Source organism: Ranitomeya imitator, chromosome 10, assembly GCF_032444005.1.
Source record: "Ranitomeya imitator isolate aRanImi1 chromosome 10, aRanImi1.pri, whole genome shotgun sequence".
NCBI lineage: Eukaryota > Metazoa > Chordata > Amphibia > Anura > Dendrobatidae > Ranitomeya > Ranitomeya imitator.
Genome location: NC_091291.1, coordinates 90,388,940 through 90,411,572, shown reverse-complemented (window position 1 = coordinate 90,411,572; position 22,633 = coordinate 90,388,940). Strand labels below are relative to the sequence as shown.

Below are 22,633 nucleotides of genomic sequence, written 5' to 3'. Positions count from 1 at the left end.
CAGGGCAGCCATCCTGGGGTAGCACAGTCACAGAGACCGCTCACAACCAGGACAGACACAAACAGGAGAAGTGTCAGCACACGGCGCAGTATACGGACAGTGTGACACAGCGCTGTATGGGATACTGTGTCGCAGGGCAGCCATCCTGGGGCAGCACAGTCACAGAGACCACTCACAGCCGGGACAGACACAAACAGGAGAAGTGTCAGCACACGGTGCAGTATACGGACAGTGTGACACAGCGCTGTATGGGATACTGTGCCGCAGGGCAGCCATCCTGGGGCAGCACAGTCACAGAGACCACTCACAGCTGGGACAGACACAAACAGGAGAGTGTCAGCACACGGCGCAGTATACGGACAGTGTGACACAGCGCTGTATGGGATACTGTGCCGCAGGGCAGCCATCCTGGGGCAGCACAGTCACAGAGACCACTCACAGCCGGGACAGACACAAACAGGAGAAGTGTCAGCACACGGCGCAGTATACGGACAGTGTGACACAGCGCTGTACGGGATACTGTGCCGCAGGGCAGCCATCCTGGGGCAGCACAGTCACAGAGACCACTCACAGCCGGGACAGACACAAACAGGAGAAGTGTCAGCACACGGCGCAGTATACGGACAGTGTGACACAGCGCTGTACGGGATACTGTGCCGCAGGGCAGCCATCCTGGGGCAGCACAGTCACAGAGACCACTCACAGCCGGGACAGACACAAACAGTTGAGTGTCAGCACACGGCGCAGTATACGGACAGTGTGACACAGCCCTGTACGGGATAATGTGCCGCAGGGCAGCCATCCTGGGGCAGCACAGTCACAGAGACCGCTCACAGCCAGGACAGACACAAACAGGAGAAGTGTCAGCACACGGCGCAGTATACGGACAGTGTGACACAACCCTGTATGGGATAATGTGCCGCAGGGCAGCCATCCTGGGGCAGCACAGTCACAGAGACCGCTCACAGCCGGGACAGACACAAACAGGAGAAGTGTCAGCACACGGCGCAGTATACAGACAGTGTGACACAGCGCTGTATGGGATACTGTGCAGCAGGGCAGCCATCCTGGGGCAGCACAGTCACAGAGACCGCTCACAGCCGGGACAGACACAAACAGGAGAAGTGTCAGCACACGGCGCAGTATACGGACGGTGTGACACAGCGCTGTATGGGATACTGTGCCGCAGGGCAGCCATCCTGGGGCAGCACAGTCACAGAGACCGCTCACAGCCGGGACAGACACAAACAGGCGAGTGTCAGCACACGGCGCAGTATACGGACAGTGTGACACAGCCCTGTATGGGATAATGTGCCGCAGGGCAGCCATCCTGGGGCAGCACAGTCACAGAGACCACTCACAGCCGGGACAGACACAAACAGGAGAAGTGTCAGCACACGGCGCAGTATACGGACGGTGTGACACAGGGCTGTATGGGATACTGTGCCGCAGGGCAGCCATCCTGGGGCAGCACAGTCACAGAGACCACTCACAGCCGGGACAGACACAAACAGGAGAAGTGTCAGCACACGGCGCAGTATACGGACGGTGTGACACAGCGCTGTATGGGATAATGTGCCGCAGGGCAGCCATACTGGGGCAGCACAGTCACAGAGACCGCTCACAGCCGGGACAGACACAAACAGGACAGTGTCAGCACACGGCGCAGTATACGGACAGTGTGACACAGCCCTGTATGGGATACTGTGCCGCAGGGCAGCCATCCTGGGGCAGCACAGTCACAGACACCGCTCACAGCCAGGACAGACACAAACAGGAGAAGTGTCAGCACACGGCGCAGTATACGGATGGTGTGACACAGCGCTGTACGGGATACTGTGCCGCAGGGCAGCCATCCTGGGGCAGCACAGTCACAGAGACCGCTCACAGCCGGGACAGACACAAACAGGAGAGTGTCAGCACACGGCGCAGTATACGGACGGTGTGACACAGCGCTGTACGGGATACTGTGCCGCAGGGCAGCCATCCTGGGGCAGCACAGTCACAGAGACCGCTCACAGCCGGGACAGACACAAACAGGAGAAGTGTCAGCACACGGCGCAGTATACGGACATTGTGACACAGCGCTGTATGGGATACTGTGCCGCAGGGCAGCCATCCTGGGGCAGCACAGTCACAGAGACCGCTCACAGCCGGGACAGACACAAACAGGAGAAGTGTCAGCACACGGCGCAGTATACGGACAGTGTGACACAGCGCTGTATGGGATACTGTGTCGCAGGGCAGCCATCCTGGGGCAGCACAGTCACAGAGACCGCTCACAGCCGGGACAGACACAAACAGGAGAAGTGTCAGCACACGGCGCAGTATACGGACAGTGTGACACAGCGCTGTATGGGATACTGTGCCGCAGGGCAGCACAGTCACAGAGACCACTCACAGCCGGGACAGACACAAACAGGAGAGTGTCAGCACACGGCGCAGTATACGGACGGTGTGACACAGCCCTGTATGGGATAATGTGCCGCAGGGCAGCCATCCTGGGGCAGCACTGTCACAGAGACCACTCACAGCCGGGACAGACACAAACAGGAGAGTGTCAGCACACGGCGCAGTATACGGACAGTGTGACACAGCCCTGTACGGGATACTGTGCAGCAGGGCAGCCATCCTGGGGTAGCACAGTCACAGAGACCGCTCACAACCAGGACAGACACAAACAGGAGAAGTGTCAGCACACGGCGCAGTATACGGACAGTGTGACACAGCGCTGTATGGGATACTGTGCCGCAGGGCAGCCATCCTGGGGCAGCACAGTCACAGAGACCGCTCACAGCCGGGACAGACACAAACAGGAGAAGTGTCAGCACACGGCGCAGTATACGGACAGTGTGACACAGCCCTGTACGGGATACTGTGCCGCAGGGCAGCCATCCTGGGGCAGCACAGTCACAGAGACCGCTCACAGCCAGGACAGACACAAACAGGAGAAGTGTCAGCACACGGCGCAGTATACGGACGGTGTGACACAGCGCTGTACGGGATACTGTGCCGCAGGGCAGCCATCCTGGGGCAGCACAGTCACAGAGACCGCTCACAGCCGGGACAGACACAAACAGGAGAAGTGTCAGCACACGGCGCAGTATACGGACGGTGTGACACAGCGCTGTACGGGATACTGTGCCGCAGGGCAGCCATCCTGGGGCAGCACAGTCACAGAGACCGCTCACAGCCGGGACAGACACAAACAGGAGAAGTGTCAGCACACGGCGCAGTATACGGACGGTGTGACACAGCGCTGTACGGGATACTGTGCCGCAGGGCAGCCATCCTGGGGCAGCACAGTCACAGAGACCGCTCACAGCCGGGACAGACACAAACAGGAGAAGTGTCAGCACACGGCGCAGTATACGGACAGTGTGACACAGCGCTGTATGGGATACTGTGTCGCAGGGCAGCCATCCTGGGGCAGCACAGTCACAGAGACCGCTCACAACCAGGACAGACACAAACAGGAGAGTGTCAGCACACGGCGCAGTATACGGACAGTGTGACACAGCCCTGTATGGGATACTGTGCCGCAGGGCAGCCATCCTGGGGCAGCACAGTCACAGAGACCGCTCACAGCCGGGACAGACACAAACAGGAGAAGTGTCAGCACACGGCGCAGTATACGGACAGTGTGACACAGCGCTGTATGGGATACTGTGCCGCAGGGCAGCACAGTCACAGAGACCACTCACAGCCGGGACAGACACAAACAGGAGAGTGTCAGCACACGGCGCAGTATACGGACGGTGTGACACAGCCCTGTATGGGATAATGTGCCGCAGGGCAGCCATCCTGGGGCAGCACTGTCACAGAGACCACTCACAGCCGGGACAGACACAAACAGGAGAGTGTCAGCACACGGCGCAGTATACGGACAGTGTGACACAGCCCTGTACGGGATACTGTGCAGCAGGGCAGCCATCCTGGGGTAGCACAGTCACAGAGACCGCTCACAACCAGGACAGACACAAACAGGAGAAGTGTCAGCACACGGCGCAGTATACGGACAGTGTGACACAGCGCTGTATGGGATACTGTGTCGCAGGGCAGCCATCCTGGGGCAGCACAGTCACAGAGACCACTCACAGCCGGGACAGACACAAACAGGAGAAGTGTCAGCACACGGTGCAGTATACGGACAGTGTGACACAGCGCTGTATGGGATACTGTGCCGCAGGGCAGCCATCCTGGGGCAGCACAGTCACAGAGACCACTCACAGCTGGGACAGACACAAACAGGAGAGTGTCAGCACACGGCGCAGTATACGGACAGTGTGACACAGCGCTGTATGGGATACTGTGCCGCAGGGCAGCCATCCTGGGGCAGCACAGTCACAGAGACCACTCACAGCCGGGACAGACACAAACAGGAGAAGTGTCAGCACACGGCGCAGTATACGGACAGTGTGACACAGCGCTGTACGGGATACTGTGCCGCAGGGCAGCCATCCTGGGGCAGCACAGTCACAGAGACCGCTCACAGCCGGGACAGACACAAACAGGAGAAGTGTCAGCACACGGCGCAGTATACGGACAGTGTGACACAGCGCTGTACGGGATACTGTGCCGCAGGGCAGCCATCCTGGGGCAGCACAGTCACAGAGACCACTCACAGCCGGGACAGACACAAACAGTTGAGTGTCAGCACACGGCGCAGTATACGGACAGTGTGACACAGCCCTGTACGGGATAATGTGCCGCAGGGCAGCCATCCTGGGGCAGCACAGTCACAGAGACCGCTCACAGCCAGGACAGACACAAACAGGAGAAGTGTCAGCACACGGCGCAGTATACGGACAGTGTGACACAACCCTGTATGGGATAATGTGCCGCAGGGCAGCCATCCTGGGGCAGCACAGTCACAGAGACCGCTCACAGCCGGGACAGACACAAACAGGAGAAGTGTCAGCACACGGCGCAGTATACAGACAGTGTGACACAGCGCTGTATGGGATACTGTGCAGCAGGGCAGCCATCCTGGGGCAGCACAGTCACAGAGACCGCTCACAGCCGGGACAGACACAAACAGGAGAAGTGTCAGCACACGGCGCAGTATACGGACGGTGTGACACAGCGCTGTATGGGATACTGTGCCGCAGGGCAGCCATCCTGGGGCAGCACAGTCACAGAGACCGCTCACAGCCGGGACAGACACAAACAGGCGAGTGTCAGCACACGGCGCAGTATACGGACAGTGTGACACAGCGCTGTATGGGATACTGTGCCGCAGGGCAGCCATCCTGGGGCAGCACAGTCACAGAGACCACTCACAGCCGGGACAGACACAAACAGGAGAAGTGTCAGCACACGGCGCAGTATACGGACGGTGTGACACAGCGCTGTATGGGATAATGTGCCGCAGGGCAGCCATACTGGGGCAGCACAGTCACAGAGACCGCTCACAGCCAGGACAGACACAAACAGGAGAAGTGTCAGCACACGGCGCAGTATACGGACGGTGTGACACAGCGCTGTATGGGATACTGTGCAGCAGGGCAGCCATCCTGGGGCAGCACAGTCACAAACAACCAATCACAGCCGGGACAGACACAAACAGGAGAAGTGTCAGCACACGGCGCAGTATACGGACGGTGTGACACAGCGCTGTATGGGATAATGTGCCGCAGGGCAGCCATACTGGGGCAGCACAGTCACAGAGACCGCTCACAGCTGGGACAGACACAAACAGGAGAAGTGTCAGCACACGGCGCAGTATACGGACAGTGTGACACAGCGCTGTATGGGATACTGTGCCGCAGGGCAGCCATCCTGGGGCAGCACAGTCACAGAGACCGCTCACAGCCGGGACAGACACAAACAGGAGAAGTGTCAGCACACGGCGCAGTATACGGACAGTGTGACACAGCCCTGTATGGGATACTGTGCCACAGGGCAGCCATCCTGGGGCAGCACAGTCACAGAGACCGCTCACAACCAGGACAGACACAAACAGGAGAAGTGTCAGCACACGGCGCAGTATACGGACAGTGTGACACAGCCCTGTATCGGATACTGTGCCGCAGGGCAGCCATCCTGGGGCAGCACAGTCACAGAGACCGCTCACAGCCGGGACAGACACAAACAGGAGAAGTGTCAGCACACGGCGCAGTATACGGACAGTGTGACACAGCGCTGTATGGGATACTGTGCCGCAGGGCAGCCATCCTGGGGCAGCACAGTCACAGAGACCGCTCACAGCCGGGACAGACACAAACAGGAGAAGTGTCAGCACACGGCGCAGTATACGGACGGTGTGACACAGCGCTGTACGGGATACTGTGCCGCAGGGCAGCCATCCTGGGGCAGCACAGTCACAGAGACCGCTCACAGCCGGGACAGACACAAACAGGAGAAGTGTCAGCACACGGCGCAGTATACGGACAGTGTGACACAGCGCTGTATCGGATACTGTGCCGCAGGGCAGCCATCCTGGGGCAGCACAGTCACAGAGACCGCTCACAACCAGGACAGACACAAACAGGAGAAGTGTCAGCACACGGCGCAGTATACGGACAGTGTGACACAGCGCTGTATGGGATACTGTGCCGCAGGGCAGCCATCCTAGGGCAGCACAGTCACAGAGACCGCTCACAGCCGGGACAGACACAAACAGGAGAAGTGTCAGCACACGGCGCAGTATACGGACAGTGTGACACAGCGCTGTATGGGATACTGTGCCGCAGGGCAGCCATCCTAGGGCAGCACAGTCACAGAGACCGCTCACAGCCGGGACAGACACAAACAGGAGAAGTGTCAGCACACGGCGCAGTATACGGACAGTGTGACACAGCCCTGCATGGGATACTGTGCCGCAGGGCAGCCATCCTAGGGCAGCACAGTCACAGAGACCGCTCACAGCCGGGACAGACACAAACAGGAGAAGTGTCAGCACACGGCGCAGTATACGGACGGTGTGACACAGCGCTGTACGGGATACTGTGCCGCAGGGCAGCCATCCTGGGGCAGCACAGTCACAGAGACCGCTCACAGCCGGGACAGACACAAACAGGAGAAGTGTCAGCACACGGCGCAGTATACGGACGGTGTGACACAGCGCTGTATCGGATACTGTGCCGCAGGGCAGCCATCCTGGGGCAGCACAGTCACAGAGACCGCTCACAGCCGGGACAGACACAAACAGGAGAAGTGTCAGCACACGGCGCAGTATACGGACGGTGTGACACAGCGCTGTATGGGATAATGTGCCGCAGGGCAGCCATACTGGGGCAGCACAGTCACAGAGACCGCTCACAGCTGGGACAGACACAAACAGGAGAAGTGTCAGCACACGGCGCAGTATACGGACAGTGTGACACAGCGCTGTATGGGATACTGTGCCGCAGGGCAGCCATCCTGGGGCAGCACAGTCACAGAGACCGCTCACAGCCGGGACAGACACAAACAGGAGAAGTGTCAGCACACGGCGCAGTATACGGACAGTGTGACACAGCCCTGTATGGGATACTGTGCCACAGGGCAGCCATCCTGGGGCAGCACAGTCACAGAGACCGCTCACAACCAGGACAGACACAAACAGGAGAAGTGTCAGCACACGGCGCAGTATACGGACAGTGTGACACAGCCCTGTATCGGATACTGTGCCGCAGGGCAGCCATCCTGGGGCAGCACAGTCACAGAGACCGCTCACAGCCGGGACAGACACAAACAGGAGAAGTGTCAGCACACGGCGCAGTATACGGACAGTGTGACACAGCGCTGTATGGGATACTGTGCCGCAGGGCAGCCATCCTGGGGCAGCACAGTCACAGAGACCGCTCACAGCCGGGACAGACACAAACAGGAGAAGTGTCAGCACACGGCGCAGTATACGGACGGTGTGACACAGCGCTGTACGGGATACTGTGCCGCAGGGCAGCCATCCTGGGGCAGCACAGTCACAGAGACCGCTCACAGCCGGGACAGACACAAACAGGAGAAGTGTCAGCACACGGCGCAGTATACGGACAGTGTGACACAGCGCTGTATCGGATACTGTGCCGCAGGGCAGCCATCCTGGGGCAGCACAGTCACAGAGACCGCTCACAACCAGGACAGACACAAACAGGAGAAGTGTCAGCACACGGCGCAGTATACGGACAGTGTGACACAGCGCTGTATGGGATACTGTGCCGCAGGGCAGCCATCCTAGGGCAGCACAGTCACAGAGACCGCTCACAGCCGGGACAGACACAAACAGGAGAAGTGTCAGCACACGGCGCAGTATACGGACAGTGTGACACAGCCCTGTATGGGATACTGTGCCGCAGGGCAGCCATCCTAGGGCAGCACAGTCACAGAGACCGCTCACAGCCGGGACAGACACAAACAGGAGAAGTGTCAGCACACGGCGCAGTATACGGACGGTGTGACACAGCGCTGTATGGGATACTGTGCCGCAGGGCAGCCATCCTGGGGCAGCACAGTCACAGAGACCGCTCACAGCCGGGACAGACACAAACAGGAGAAGTGTCAGCACACGGCGCAGTATACGGACGGTGTGACACAGCGCTGTATCGGATACTGTGCCGCAGGGCAGCCATCCTGGGGCAGCACAGTCACAGAGACCGCTCACAGCCGGGACAGACACAAACAGGAGAAGTGTCAGCACACGGCGCAGTATACGGACAGTGTGACACAGCGCTGTACGGGATACTGTGCCGCAGGGCAGCCATCCTGGGGCAGCACAGTCACAAACAGCCAATCACACCACAGCTCTTATTTTCTACAGCACTTGGGGAGACTGAAAGCTGTATCCTGATTGGCTGCATTGTACCTGGCTTCCCCTTGCACTGGTGCTTCCAGTACTGTAGGCTGTGACACATACAATGGCACATACATGTATCAGCCGAGCCGCCATTTCCTCTATATACGTCACCTTATCGCTGAAGGCACGGAGCACACACGTCAGCCGCTGCCGGTGACCTTTCTCATAGACATGTTTCCTGCGACCACAGAATACAGTCCGGCGACACACCGCGCACTCGTACACCGGCATCGTCCCAAGTATTCCAGGCCGCAAAAGCGGAGTGACTCAGACTACAAATGTTCAAACGTCAACAAATCCGGTGCAGTCACGCCCACACACAATGTCAAGTGACCTCGCAGTAGCCAATTGTGGAGCGCTATCTGAAACTCCGCCCACCTCGATGGCCAATTGCCGCACTTGTTTGTTCTCCAATCTTGTTGTCATTGGCTAGCCGCAGAGTGGGCGGAGCTACTGCGGCAGCAGAACAGTGGACGCGAGGTGTCGCACTGGGGCTGAGAGCGGAGCGAACTCAGTGCCTGCTGTTCTGATACTGGAGGGTGGCGAGGAGGAGCCCCCTGTATTCCCGGAGCCCCCAGTATTCCCGGAGCCCCCTGTATTCCCGGAGCCCCCAGTATTCCCGGAGCCCCCAGTATTCCCGGAGCCCCCTGTATTCCCAGAGCCCCCTGTATTCCCGGAGCCCCCTGTATTCACGGAGCCCCCTGTGTTCCCGGAGCCCCCAGTATTCCCGGAGCCCCCAGTATTCCCGGAGCCCCCTGTATTCCCGGAGCCCCCTGTATTCCCGGAGCCCCCTGTATTCCCGGAGCCCCCTGTATTCCCGGAGCCCCCTGTATTCCCGGAGCCCCCAGTATTCCCGGAGCCCCCTGTATTCCCGGAGCCCCCAGTATTCCCGGAGCCCCCAGTATTCCCGGAGCTCCCTGTGTTCCCGGAGCCCCCTGTATTCCCGGAGCCCCCAGTATTCCCGGAGCCCCCAGTATTCCCGGAGCCCCCTGTGTTCCCGGAGCCCCCAGTATTCCCGGAGCCCCCAGTATTCCCAGAGCCCCCTGTATTCCCGGAGCCCCCTGTATTCCCGGAGCCCCCTGTGTTCCCGGAGCCCCCTGTGTTCCCGGAGCCCTCAGTATTCCCGGAGCCCCCTGTATTCCCGGAGCCCCCTGTATTCCCGGAGCCCCCTGTATTCCCGGAGCCCTCAGTATTCCCGGAGCTCTCAGTATTCCCGGAGCCCCCTGTATTCCCGGAGCCCCCAGTATTCCCGGAGCCCCCTGTGTTCCCGGAGCCCCCAGTATTCCCGGAGCCCCCAGTATTCCCAGAGCCCCCTGTATTCCCGGAGCCCCCAGTATTCCCGGAGCCCCCTGTGTTCCCGGAGCCCCCAGTATTCCCGGAGCCCCCAGTATTCCCAGAGCCCCCAGTATTCCCGGAGCCCCCAGTATTCACGGAGCCCCCTGTGTTCCCGGAGCCCCCTGTATTCACGGAGCTCTCAGTATTCCCGGAGCCCCCAGTATTCCCAGAGCCCCCTGTATTCCCGGAGCCCCCTGTATTCACGGAGCCCCCTGTGTTCCCGGAGCCCCCTGTATTCACGGAGCCCTCAGTATTCCCGGAGCTCTCAGTATTCCCGGAGCCCCCTGTATTCACGGAGCCCCCAGTATTCCCGGAGCTCTCAGTATTCCCGGAGTTCCCAGTATTCCCGGAGCCCCCAGTATTCCCGGAGCTCTCAATATTCCCGGAGCCCCCAGTATTCCCGGAGCCCCCAGTATTCCCGGAGTTCCCAGTATTCCCGGAGCCCCCAGTATTCCCGGAGCTCTCAATATTCCCGGAGCCCCCAGTATTCCCGGAGCCCCCTGTATTCCCGGAGCTCTCAGTATTCCCGGAGCCCCCAGTATTCCCGGAGCCCCCAGTATTCCCGGAGCCCCCAGTATTCCCGGAGCCCCCCAGTGTTCCCGGAGCCCCCAGTATTCCCGGAGATCTCAGTATTCCCGGAGCCCCCTGTATTCCCGGAGCTCCCAGTATTCCCGGAGCCCCCTGTATTCCCGGAGCCCCCTGTATTCCCGGAGCCCCCAGTATTCCCGGAGCCCCCAGTATTCCCGGAGCCCCCTGTATTCCCGGAGATCTCAGTATTCCCGGAGCCCCCTGTATTCCCGGAGCTCCCAGTATTCCCGGAGCCCCCTGTATTCCCGGAGCCCCCAGTATTCCCGGAGCCCCCAGTATTCCCGGAGCCCCCAGTATTCCCAGAGCCCCCAGTGTTCCCGATGCCCCCAGTATTCCCGGAGCCCCCAGTATTCCCAGAGCCCCCAGTGTTCCCGATGCCCCCAGTATTCCCGGAGCCCCCAGTATTCCCGGAGCCCCCAGTATTCCCAGAGCCCCCTGTATTCCCAGAGCCCCCAGTATTCCCAGAGCCCCCTGTATTCCCGGAGCCCCCTGTATTCCCGGAGCCCCCAGTATTCCCGGAGCCCCCAGTATTCCCGGAGCCCCCTGTATTCCCGGAGCCCCCTGTATTCCCGGAGCCCCCAGTATTCCCGGAGCCCCCAGTATTCCCGGAGCCCCCTGTATTCCCGGAGCTCTCAGTATTCCCGGAGCCCCCTGTATTCCCGAAGCCCCCTGTATTCCCGGAGCTCTCAGTATTCCCGGAGCCCCCTGTATTCCCAGAGCTCTCAGTATTCACGGAGCCCCCTGTATTCCCGGAGCCCCCAGTATTCCCGGAGCCCCCTGTATTCCCGGAGCTCTCAGTATTCCCGGAGCCCCCAGTATTCCCGGAGCCCCCAGTATTCCCGGAGCCCCCAGTATTCCCGGAGCCCCCTGTATTCCCGGAGCCCCCTGTATTCCCGGAGCCCCCAGTATTCCCGGAGCCCCCAGTATTCCCGGAGCCCCCTGTATTCCCGGAGCCCCCTGTACTCCCGGAGCCCCCTGTATTCCCGGAGCTCCCAGTATTCACGGAGCCCCCAGTATTCCCGGAGCCCCCAGTATTCCCGGAGCCCCCAGTATTCCCGGAGCCCCCAGTATTCCCGGAGCCCCCTGTATTCCCGGAGCCCCCTGTATTCCCGGAGCCCCCAGTATTCCCGTAGCCCCCAGTATTCCCGTAGCCCCCTGTACTCCCGGAGCCCCCAGTATTCCCGGAGCTCCCAGTATTCCCGGAGCCCCCAGTATTCCCGGAGCCCCCAGTATTCCCGGAGCCCCCAGTATTCCCGGAGCTCTCAGTATTCCCGGAGCCCCCTGTATTCCCGGAGCCCCCAGTATTCCCGGAGCTCTCAGTATTCCCGGAGCCCCCAGTATTCCCGGAGCCCCCAGTGTTCCCGGAGCCCCCAGTATTCCCGGAGCCCCCAGTGTTCCCGGCGCCCCCAGTGTTCCCGGCGCCCCCAGTGTTCCCGGAGCCCCCTGTACTCCCGGAGCCCCCTGTATTCCCGGAGCTCCCAGTATTCATGGAGCCCCCAGTATTCCCGGAGCCCCCAGTATTCCCGGAGCCCCCAGTATTCCCGGAGCCCCCTGTATTACCGGAGCTCCCTGTATTCCCGGAGCCCCCTGTATTCCCGGAGCCCCCTGTAGTCCCGGAGCTCCCAGTATTCACGGAGCCCCCTGTATTCCCGGAGCCCCCTGTATTCCCGGAGCCCCCAGTATTCCCGGAGCCCCCAGTATTCCCGGAGCCCCCTGTATTCCCGGAGCCCCCAGTATTCCCGGAGCTCTCAGTATTCCCGGAGCCCCCAGTATTCCCGGAGCCCCCAGTATTCCCGGAGCTCTCAGTATTCCCGGAGCCCCCTGTGTTCCCGGAGCCCCCAGTATTCCCGGCGCCCCCAGTGTTCCCGGAGCCCCCAGTATTCTCGGAGCCCCCAGTATTCCCAGCGCCCCCTGTATTCCCGGCGCCCCCTGTATTCCCGGAGCTCTCAGTAATCCCGGAGCCCCCTGTGTTCCCGGAGCCCCCAGAATTCCCGATGCCCCTGTATTCCCGGAGCTCCCAGTTTTCCCGGACCTCCCAGTATTCCCGGAGCCCCCAGTATTCCCGGAGCTCCCTGTATTCCCGGAGCCCCCTGTATTCCCGGAGCTCCCAGTATTCCCGATGCCCCTGTATTCCCGGATCCCCCTGTATTCCCAGAGCCCCCTGTATTCCCGGAGCCCCCTGTATTCCCGGAGCCCCCAGTATTCCCGATGCCCCTGTATTCCCGGAGCCCCCTGTATTCCCGGAGCCCCCTGTATTCCCGGAGCCCCCAGTATTCCCGGAGCTCCCAGTATTCCCGGAGCACTCAGTATTCCCGGAGCCCCCTGTATTCCCGGAGCCCCCAGTATTCCCGGAGCCCCCTGTATTCCCGGAGCCCCCAGTATTCCCGGAACTCCCAGTATTCCCGGAGCACTCAGTATTCCCGGAGCCCCCTGTATTCCCGGAGCCCCCAGTATTCCCGGAGCCCCCAGTATTCCCGGAGCTCCCTATATTCCTGGAGCCCCCAGTATTCCCGGAGCCCCCAGTATTCCCGGAGCCCCCAGTATTCTCGGCGCCCCCAGTATTCCCGGAGCTCCCTGTATTCCCGGAGCCCCCAGTATTCCCGGAGCCCCCAGTATTCCCGGAGCCCCCAGTATTCCCGGAGCCCCCAGTATTCCCTGAACCCCCAGTATTCCCGGCGCCCCCAGTATTCCCGGAGCTCCCTGTATTCCCGGCGCCCCCAGTATTCCCGGAGCTCCCTGTATTCCCGATGCCCCCAGTATTCCCGATGCCCCTGTATTCCCGATGCCCCTGTATTCCCGGCGCCCCCAGTATTCCCGGAGCCCCCAGTATTCCCGGAGCTCCCTGTATTCCCGATGCCCCCAGTATTCCCGATGCCCCTGTATTCCCGGAGCTCCCTGTATTCCCGGAGCCCCCAGTATTCCCATGCCCCTGTATTCCCGGAGCCCCCTGTATTCCCGGAGCCCCCAGTATTCCCAGAGCCCCCAGTATTCCCGGAGCTCCCTGTATTCCCGGAGCCCCCAGTATTCCCGGAGCCCCCAGTATTCCCGGAGCCCCCAGTATTCCCAGAGCCCCCAGTATTCCCAGAGCTCCCTGTATTCCCAGAGCTCCCTGTATTCCCGGCGCCCCCAGTATTCCCAGAGCCCCCAGTATTCCCAGAGCTCCCTGTATTCCCAGAGCTCCCTGTATTCCCGGCGCCCCCAGTATTCCCGATGCCCCTGTATTCCCGATGCCCCTGTATTCCCGGAGCCCCCAGTATTCCCGGAGCCCCCAGTATTCCCGGAGCTCCCAGTATTCCCGATGCCCCCAGTATTCCCGATGCCCCCAGTATTCCCGGAGCCCCCAGTATTCCCGGAGCTCCCTGTATTCCCGATGCCCCCAGTATTCCCGATGCCCCCTGTATTCCCGATGCCCCCAGTATTCCCGGAGCCCCCTGTATTCCCGATGCCCCTTTATTCCCGGAGCCCCCAGTATTCCCGATGCCCCTGTATTCCCGGCGCCCCCAATATTCCCGGCGCCCCCAGTATTCCCGATGCCCCTTTATTCCCGGAGCCCCCAGTATTCCCGATGCCCCTGTATTCCCGGAGCCCCCAGTATTCCCAGAGCCCCCAGTATTCCCGGAGCCCCCTGTGTTCCCTGTGCCTTGTATTCCTCAGCTGTGTCTGCACCTCTATGGAGTCTGATAATAGATCATCACTATCATGTGATCACTCAGATTCCGCTTTTATTTATTTTTATTTTTTGTTTTTAAAAAAATATATCAGTTATATATGTCTTGTCATAAATAGAAAAAAACAGCGATGCAGAGGCTCTGAGTATAATTTGCAGAACAATTTATTATGTATTTTTAGGTGGTGATCGGAAAGCTTCAGTTCTGGCCAGAGGTGTAGCTGGGGGGGGAGGAGGGTGGATTGGGGGCCTAACTAGGTAACCCTGATGACAGCTATGGTGACGCACCCTAATAATGGATGTAGGAGAAGCTCAGCAGATGACCGCGCTATTATTGAAGATAATCTACTATATAATTGTCTAAGGGTCACTTCCGTCTGTCCTTCCGTCTGTCACGGTTAGGCCGGCTTCACACTCAGCGTATGAAAATACGGTCCGTATATTACGGCCGTAATACGCTGAAATGTCCCGAAAATAGTGGTCCGTAGCTCCTCCGTAGGCAGGGTGTGTCAGCGTTTTTTGCGCATGGCATCCTCCGTATGTAATCCGTATGGCATCCGTACTGCGTGGTTTTCTCGCAGGCTTGCAAAACCAACATACCGCTATAGAAATGATCCATGTGTCCCAAAAAGAAAAAAATATATATATATACTGTATATATATATATATATATATATATATGTCATTAGACACATATATGTATATATATTAATATTTATTCCAGCGCTATACAGCTTGAAAGCCGGTAATTCAATTACCGGCTTTTTCTTTCTCCTTAAAACCCGACATGATTTGAGACATGGTTTACATACAGTAAACCATGTCTTCTCTCCATTTTTTTTGCAGATTCCACACTACTAATGTCAGTAGTGTGTATCTGCAAAATTTGGCCGTTCTATCTCTTAAAATAAAGGGTTAAATGGCGGAAAAAATTGGCGTGGGCTCCCGCGCAATTTTCTCCGCCAGAGTAGTAAAGCCAGTGACTGAGGGCAGATATTAATAGCCTGGAGAGGGTCCATGGTTATTGGCCCCCCCCCCTGGCTAAAAATATCTGCCCCCAGCCACCCCAGAAAAGGCACATCTGGAAGATGCGCCTATTCTGGCACTTGGCCACTCTCTTCCCATTCCCGTGTAGTGGTGGGATATGGGGTAATGAAGGGTTAATGCCACCTTGCTATTGTAAGGTGACATTAAGCCTAATTAATAATTGAGAGGCGTCAATTATGACACCTATCCATTATTAATCCAATTGAATGAAAGGGTTAAATAAAACACAAACACATTATTTAAAATTATTTTAATGAAATAAAAACAATGGTTGTTGGAGTATTTTATTCTAAGCCCAATCCAATCACTGAAGACCCTCGTTCTGTGAAAGAAAAAACATAATAAACCAACAATATACTTACCCTCCGCAGATCTGTAACGTCCAACGATGTAAATCCTTCTGAAGGGGTTAAAACATTTTGCAGCAAGGAGCTTTGCTAATGCAGGCTGCTCCTCGCTGCAAAACCCCCGGGAATGAGTCTAAATATAGATCGATGAGCTATATTTAGCTTCATTTGCGGTGAGGCGCCCTCTGTTGGCTGTTTATAGATCGTGGGAACTTGCCTAGAAAGCCTGGGAGCTTTCTAGGAAATTTCCCACGATCTATGAACATCCAGCAGAGGGCGCCTCCCCGCAAATGAAGCTAAATATAGCTCATTGATCTATATTTAGACTCATTCCCGGGGGTTTTGCAGCGAGGAGCAGCCTGCATTAGCAAAGCTCCTTGCTGCAAAATGTTTTAACCCCTTCAGAAGGATTTACATCGTTGGACGTTACAGATCTGCGGAGGGTAAGTATATTGTTGGTTTATTATGTTTTTTCTTTCACAGAACGAGGGTCTTCAGTGATTGGATTGGGCGTAGAATAAAATACTCCAACAACCATTGTTTTTATTTCATTAAAATAATTTTAAATAATGTGTTTGTGTTTTATTTAACCCTTTCATTCAATTGGATTAATAATGGATAGGTGTCATAATTGACGCCTCTCCATTATTAATTAGGCTTAATGTCACCTTACAATAGCAAGGTGGCATTAACCCTTCATTACCCCATATCCCACTGCTACACGGGAATGGGAAGAGAGTGGCCAAGTGCCAGAATAGGTGCATCTTCCAGATGTGCCTTTTCTGGGGTGGCTGGGGGCAGATATTTTTAGCCAGGGGGGGGCCAATAACCATGGACCCTCTCCAGGCTATTAATATCTGCCCTCAGTCACTGGCTTTACTACTCTGGCGGAGAAAATTGCGCGGGAGCCCACGCCAATTTTTTCCGCCATTTAACCCTTTATTTTAAGAGCTAGAACGGCCAAATTTTGCAGATACACACTACTGACAGTAGTGTGGAATCTGCAAAAAAAATGGAGAGAAGACATGGTTTACTGTATGTAAACCATGTCTCAAATCATGTCGGGTTTTAGGAAGGAGAAAGAAAAAGCCGATAATTGAATTACCGGCTTTCAAGCTGTATAGCGCTGGAATAAATAGTAATATATATACATATATGTGTCTCACTGACATATATATATATATATACAGGTCCTTCTCAAAAAATTAGCATATAGTGTTAAATTTCATTATTTACCATAATGTAATGATTACAATTAAACTTTCATATATTATAGATTCATTATCCACCAACTGAAATTTGTCAGGTCTTTTATTGTTTTAATACTGATGATTTTGGCATACAACTCCTGATAACCCAAAAAACCTGTCTCAATAAATTAGCATATTTCATCCATCCAATCAAATAAAAGTGTTTTTAATAACAAACAAAAAAACCAACAAATAATAATGTTCAGTTATGCACTCAATACTTGGTCGGGAATCCTTTGGCAAAAATGACTGCTTCAATGCGGCGTGGCATGGAGGCAATCAGCCTGTGACACTGCTGAGATGTTATGGAGGCCCAGGATGCTTCAATAGCGGCCTTAAGCTCATCCAGAGTGTTGGGTCTTGCGTCTCTCAACTTTCTCTTCACAATATCCCACAGATTCTCTATGGGGTTCAGGTCAGGAGAGTTGGCAGGCCAATTGAGCACAGTAATACCATGGTCAGTAAACCATTTACCAGTGGTTTTGGCACTGTGAGCAGGTGCCAGGTCGTGCTGAAATATGAAATCTTCATCTCCATAAAGCATTTCAGCCGATGGAAGCATGAAGTGCTCCAAAATCTCCTGATAGCTAGCTGCATTGACCCTGCCCTTGATGAAACACAGTGGACCAACACCAGCAGCTGACATGGCACCCCACACCATCACTGACTGTGGGTACTTGACACTGGACTTCAGGCATTTTGGCATTTCCTTCTCCCCAGTCTTCCTCCAGACTCTGGCACCTTGATTTCCGAATGACATGCAAAATTTGCTTTCATCAGAAAAAAGTACTTGGGACCACTTAGCAACAGTCCAGTGCTGCTTCTCTGTAGCTCAAAAGTGGCTTTACCTGGGGAATGCGGCACCTGTAGCCCATTTCCTGCACACGCCTGTGCACGGTGGCTCTGGATGTTTCCACACCAGACTCAGTCCACTGCTTCCTCAGGTTCCCCAAGGTCTGGAATCGGTTCTTCTCCACAATCTTCCTCAGGGTCCGGTCTCCTCTTCTCGTTGTACAGCGTTTTCTGCCACATTGTTTCCTTCCAACAGACTTACCATTGAGGTGCCTTGATACAGCACTCTGGGAACAGCCTATTTGTTGAGAAATTTCTTTCTGGGTCTTACCCTCTTGCTTGAGGGTGTCAATGATGGCCTTCTTGACATCTGTCAGGTCGCTAGTCTTACCCATGATGGGGGTTTTGAGTAATGAACCAGGCAGGGAGTTTATAAAAGCCTCAGGTATCTTTTGCATGTGTTTAGAGTTAATTAGTTGATTCAGAAGATTAGGGTAATAGGTCGTTTAGAGAACCTTTTCTTGATATGCTAATTTATTGAGACAGGTTTTTTGGGTTATCAGGAGTTGTATGCCAAAATCATCAGTATTAAAACAATAAAAGACCTGACAAATTTCAGTTGGTGGATAATGAATCTATAATATATGAAAGTTTAATTGTAATCATTACATTATGGTAAATAATGAAATTTAACACTATATGCTAATTTTTTGAGAAGGACCTGTATATACCTATTCTATGTGTACACATTTATTCTACCTATTGGACTGTAAGCTGTCAGTGTGATTTTACTGTACACCGCACTGAATTACCGGCTTTTCTCTCTAACAGCGCTGCGTATTTCTCGCAAGTCACACTGCTTGTCCGTGTGAAATCCGTATTTTTCACGCTTCCATAGACTTTCATTGGCGTATTTCTTGCGCAGTACGGTGACAAACGCAGCATGCTGCGATTTTGTACGGCCGTAGAAAGCCGTATAATACTGATCAGTAAAATACGGCAGATAGGAGCAGGGGCATAGAGAATAATTGTGCCGTATTTTTTGCGAGTTTTACGGGCGTAGTTTCTGCGCTCTTACGTCCGTAAAACTCGCAAGTGTGAAGCCGGCCTTATTCATTCGCTGATTGGTCTCGCCAGCTGCCTGTCATAGCTGCCGCGACCAATCAGCGACGGCCACAGTCCGGAAGAAAATGGCCGCTCCTTCCTCCCCGCAGTCAGTGCCCGGCGTCCGCATACTCCCCTCCGGTCAGCGCTCACACAGGGTTAATGGCAGCGTTGACCGTGGTGTAACGCACTCCGTTAACGCTGCTATTAACCCTGTGTGACCAACTTTTTACTATTCATGCTGCCTATGCAGCATGAATAGTAAAAATATCTAATGTTAAAAATAAAAAAAAAATAGTTACATACTCACCCTCCGGTGGCCCCCCCGGATCAGGAACAGGCCTTTCCCGCTCTGCGCGAAGTCCCGGTAACCGCTGCATGCATTGCGGTCTCGCGAGATGATGACGTACGGTCTCGCGAGACCGCTATGTCATCATCTCGCGAGACCACAATGCAATCTTCAGACCAGAGCGCGCGACAAGCATCGGGAACCAACCGCTTCGATCCGGAGGCTCCAGGAGGTGAATATGTAACTATTTTTTATTTTAATTCTTTTTTTTTAACAGAGATATGGTGCATATTACGTGACTGTGCTGTATACTACCTGGCTCTGTGCTGTATACTACGTGACTGGGCAGTAAACTACGTGGCTCTGTGCTGTATACTACGTGGCTCTGTGCTGTATACTACGTGGCTCTGCTGTATACTACGTGGCTCTGTGCTGTATACTACGTGGCTCTGTGCTGTATACTACGTGGCTCTGTGCTGTATACTACGTTGCTCTGTGCTGTATACTACCTGGCTCTGTGCTGTATACTACCTGGCTCTGTGCTGTATACTACGTGACTGGGCAGTAAACTACGTGGCTCTGTGCTGTATACTACGTGACTCTGTGCTGTATACTACATGGCTCTGTGCTGTATACTACCTGGCTCTGTGCTGTATACTACCTGGCTCTGTGCTGTATACTACGTGACTGAGCAGTATACTACCTGGCTCTGTGCTGTATACTACGTGACTGGGCAAGCTGTGCAATATACTACGTGGCTGTGCAATATACTACGTGACTGGGCAATATACTACGTGGCTGTGCAATATACTAGGTGGCTGTGCAATATACTACGTGGCTGTGCAATATACTAGGTGGCTGTGCAATATACTACGTGGCTGTGCAATATACTAGGTGGCTGGGCAATATACTACGTGGCTGTGCAATATACTAGGTGGCTGGGTAATATACTAGGTGGCTGGGCAATATACTACGTGGCTGGGCAATATACTACGTGGACATACATATTCCAGAATACCCAATGCTTTAGAATCGGGCCACCATCTAGTCTCTATATAAAGACCAACATGGATATTACCGCCATATGGTCAGTGGTAGATACCAGTCCTACAGAACATATAAGAGAAAAAAAGGGTGTGGAGACCACATAAAACGACCAAAACTGGAAACTCAATACTATAAATAATTTTATTGAACATATAAAATATTGTACACAAAAATCACGACAAAAACTAGGACATAAATGGTACAATGTGGGACCATGGTGCAAGACACCGCACAGAGATGTGATTGTGCCAGCGGATCGGAAACCACAGACTCCTAGTTATAAAAGATGGCTGTGTAGAGGAGAGGACACCAGGGTATAGACATCAATCATAAGGATATGGGGCAAAAAATGATGCTGAGACTAGTCCTAGGATGTTGGCGCTACAGTGTGCTAATATTTATAGTATATACCACAAAGGGTTAATAAAATAGGTGCCTATAGCCCAGCAGCACATATAAATCCCTAGGAAAACCGAGTGGGAAAAGGAATCAAAGATGCACCATAAACCTTGCCTACATAGATCCCTCCATGGTCAAAATTTGACCAAATATAGTCCGAATCTAAATGTCACTCCATGGGCTAGCGGCCGCTCAGCCCATATGTATTACCTCTCAAAAGACAGTATCTCTGTCAAGCCAGTCTGCCCGTCAGGGCCTCTGCCGTACCCGTCCGTCAGCCAGTGTCACTGCCGTGCCTGCCTGTGTCCTGTCTCCCGGTGGGATCAGCATCCACAGTCAGACATCACCCTGGAGTGGAACCTGGTAGCTTCCAGCCTCGCAAGTCTGACCTCACCATCAGAGGCTCCAGCGAACACCTAGGAAGCTACTTAGTTACGCCCCTTCCTGGGAAGTCTGGTCTGTGGTCCAGTGGTGCCACACCCCCAGACGCCCACGCCAACCAGTCTGGGCGCGAGCGTTACTGGGAATGATGGGAAACGGAGGGTGACGCTGCGTACGCCGATACAGTTAACAGTAGCATAACTCTGGGTGGGCCCTCAGAGCGCGGGGCGACCGCCCCCTCTGCTCCCACTGCAGCTTTGCTGTTCTTTCTGCCAATTTGATTTATTTCCCTACGCCGTCACTGAACGGGACAATAACTTCTGTTGTAATCAGTTTGTCTTTTGTTGTAGTTTTGCCGTATTATTTTTGAAATAGAAAAGGAGGCAACTTACATTATTACTTGTGATTTATATTATTAGATTGTATTTTTTCTTTATATAGTTTTTTATTGCTTGTACACACTTCTAGTCAATTTATTAATCTTCTTTGTTCGCACATCCACAGCGGGGGCTTCATGGAGATTGTAGCAAAGGCCCCGCACTGCCAGGATACCCGATCAGCACCCCAGGCATTGCCAGGGGCTTATTGACAACTAAGGCCACGTTCACACGGTCAGTATTTGGTCAGTATTTTACCTCAGTATTTGTAAGCCAAAACAGGAGAGGAACAATCAGAGGAAAAGTATAATAGAAACACGTCACCACTTCTGTATTTATCACCCACTCCTGGTTTTGGCTTACAAATACTGATGTAAAATACTGATAGTGTGAACGTGGCCTTAATGACTAGTCTCACTTAATTGCTACTGTCAATTGATTTCTGTGGTTAAAGAGCAATGATCAGAGCTCGCTCCGCTGCAGCTGTCACTTGCTTTTTATCAACATTTATTTTTATTGCGTTTTCAACGCTGCGTTTTTGTCTCCTTTTGGTGCGTCATGCTGTAAATAAAGTTGCCTTGTGTTGATACTTTATGGTTTTTGGCTTTAGTGATATATGTAGGTGCAGATTACTTGCGTTTTTTAATGTGATTCCACGGCAGAAACGTTCTAAAAACACTTGAGCGTTTTTTTACCTGTGGATCTTCTGCATCTAATACAAGTCTATGGGTAAAATACACACAAATAACTCAGCGTACCGGCAAGAGAAATTGACACGCTGAAACCCTCACCCAAGGTCAGTTTACACTGAGTAAGGCCGGTTTCACACGTCCTGATATTTCCGGTACCAGAGATATCCATGTGTCCGGGTGACACATCCGTGTCATGGATATGGGCCCCCAGACTAAAAACAGCAGCCCGCAGCTGCCCAGAAAAGGGGCATCTATTGAATGCGCCAATTCTGGAGCTTTGCCCAGTTCTTCCCACTGTCCTGTAGCGGTGACATATGGGGTAATGACAGGTTAAGTGCTATTGTAAGGTGACATTAAACCGGCTTCTTAATGGAGAAGTGTCAATAAGACATCTATCCATTACTAATTCTACAGTTGTTAAAGGGTTAATAAAACACACAGTAAGAATAAAGTCTTTTAATGAAATAAAACTATATACAGTTTTTCCATATTTATTCTGCCATTCCAAGCGAAGCCATCGATCTCCTGTAATAAATGCTAAA

At 54.5% G+C, this 22,633-nt stretch overlaps 3 protein-coding genes across 3 annotated transcripts in view; 1 reads left to right on the top strand and 2 right to left on the bottom strand.

Moving 5' to 3' along the window:
* Positions 1–9,079, bottom strand: part of CENATAC (centrosomal AT-AC splicing factor) — a 47,219-nt gene extending 38,140 nt beyond the window's left edge. Inside the window, exon 1 of the mRNA XM_069741911.1 lies at positions 8,888–9,079. Within this exon, the coding sequence (XP_069598012.1) occupies positions 8,888–9,007 (120 nt within the window). The 5' untranslated portion in view covers positions 9,008–9,079. The remainder of the gene's footprint in view (positions 1–8,887) is intronic.
* Positions 9,080–9,287: 208 nt separating this feature from the next.
* Positions 9,288–11,272, bottom strand: LOC138652215 (collagen alpha-1(VIII) chain-like; the record flags this gene model as incomplete). The annotated part of the gene is made up of 3 exons (XM_069742984.1): positions 9,288–9,308; positions 9,799–9,873; positions 11,078–11,272. Coding segments are annotated over 3 exons (291 nt in total), but the record flags the coding sequence as incomplete, so codon positions are not given.
* Positions 11,273–12,186: 914 nt separating this feature from the next.
* On the top strand, positions 12,187–14,587 carry LOC138652214 (uncharacterized). The gene is made up of 3 exons (XM_069742983.1): positions 12,187–12,414; positions 12,535–13,614; positions 14,549–14,587. The coding sequence occupies exons 1-3, from the start codon at positions 12,187–12,189 to the stop codon at positions 14,585–14,587; spliced, it is 1,347 nt and encodes a 448-aa protein (XP_069599084.1).
* The last annotated feature ends 8,046 nt before the right edge of the window (positions 14,588–22,633 follow it).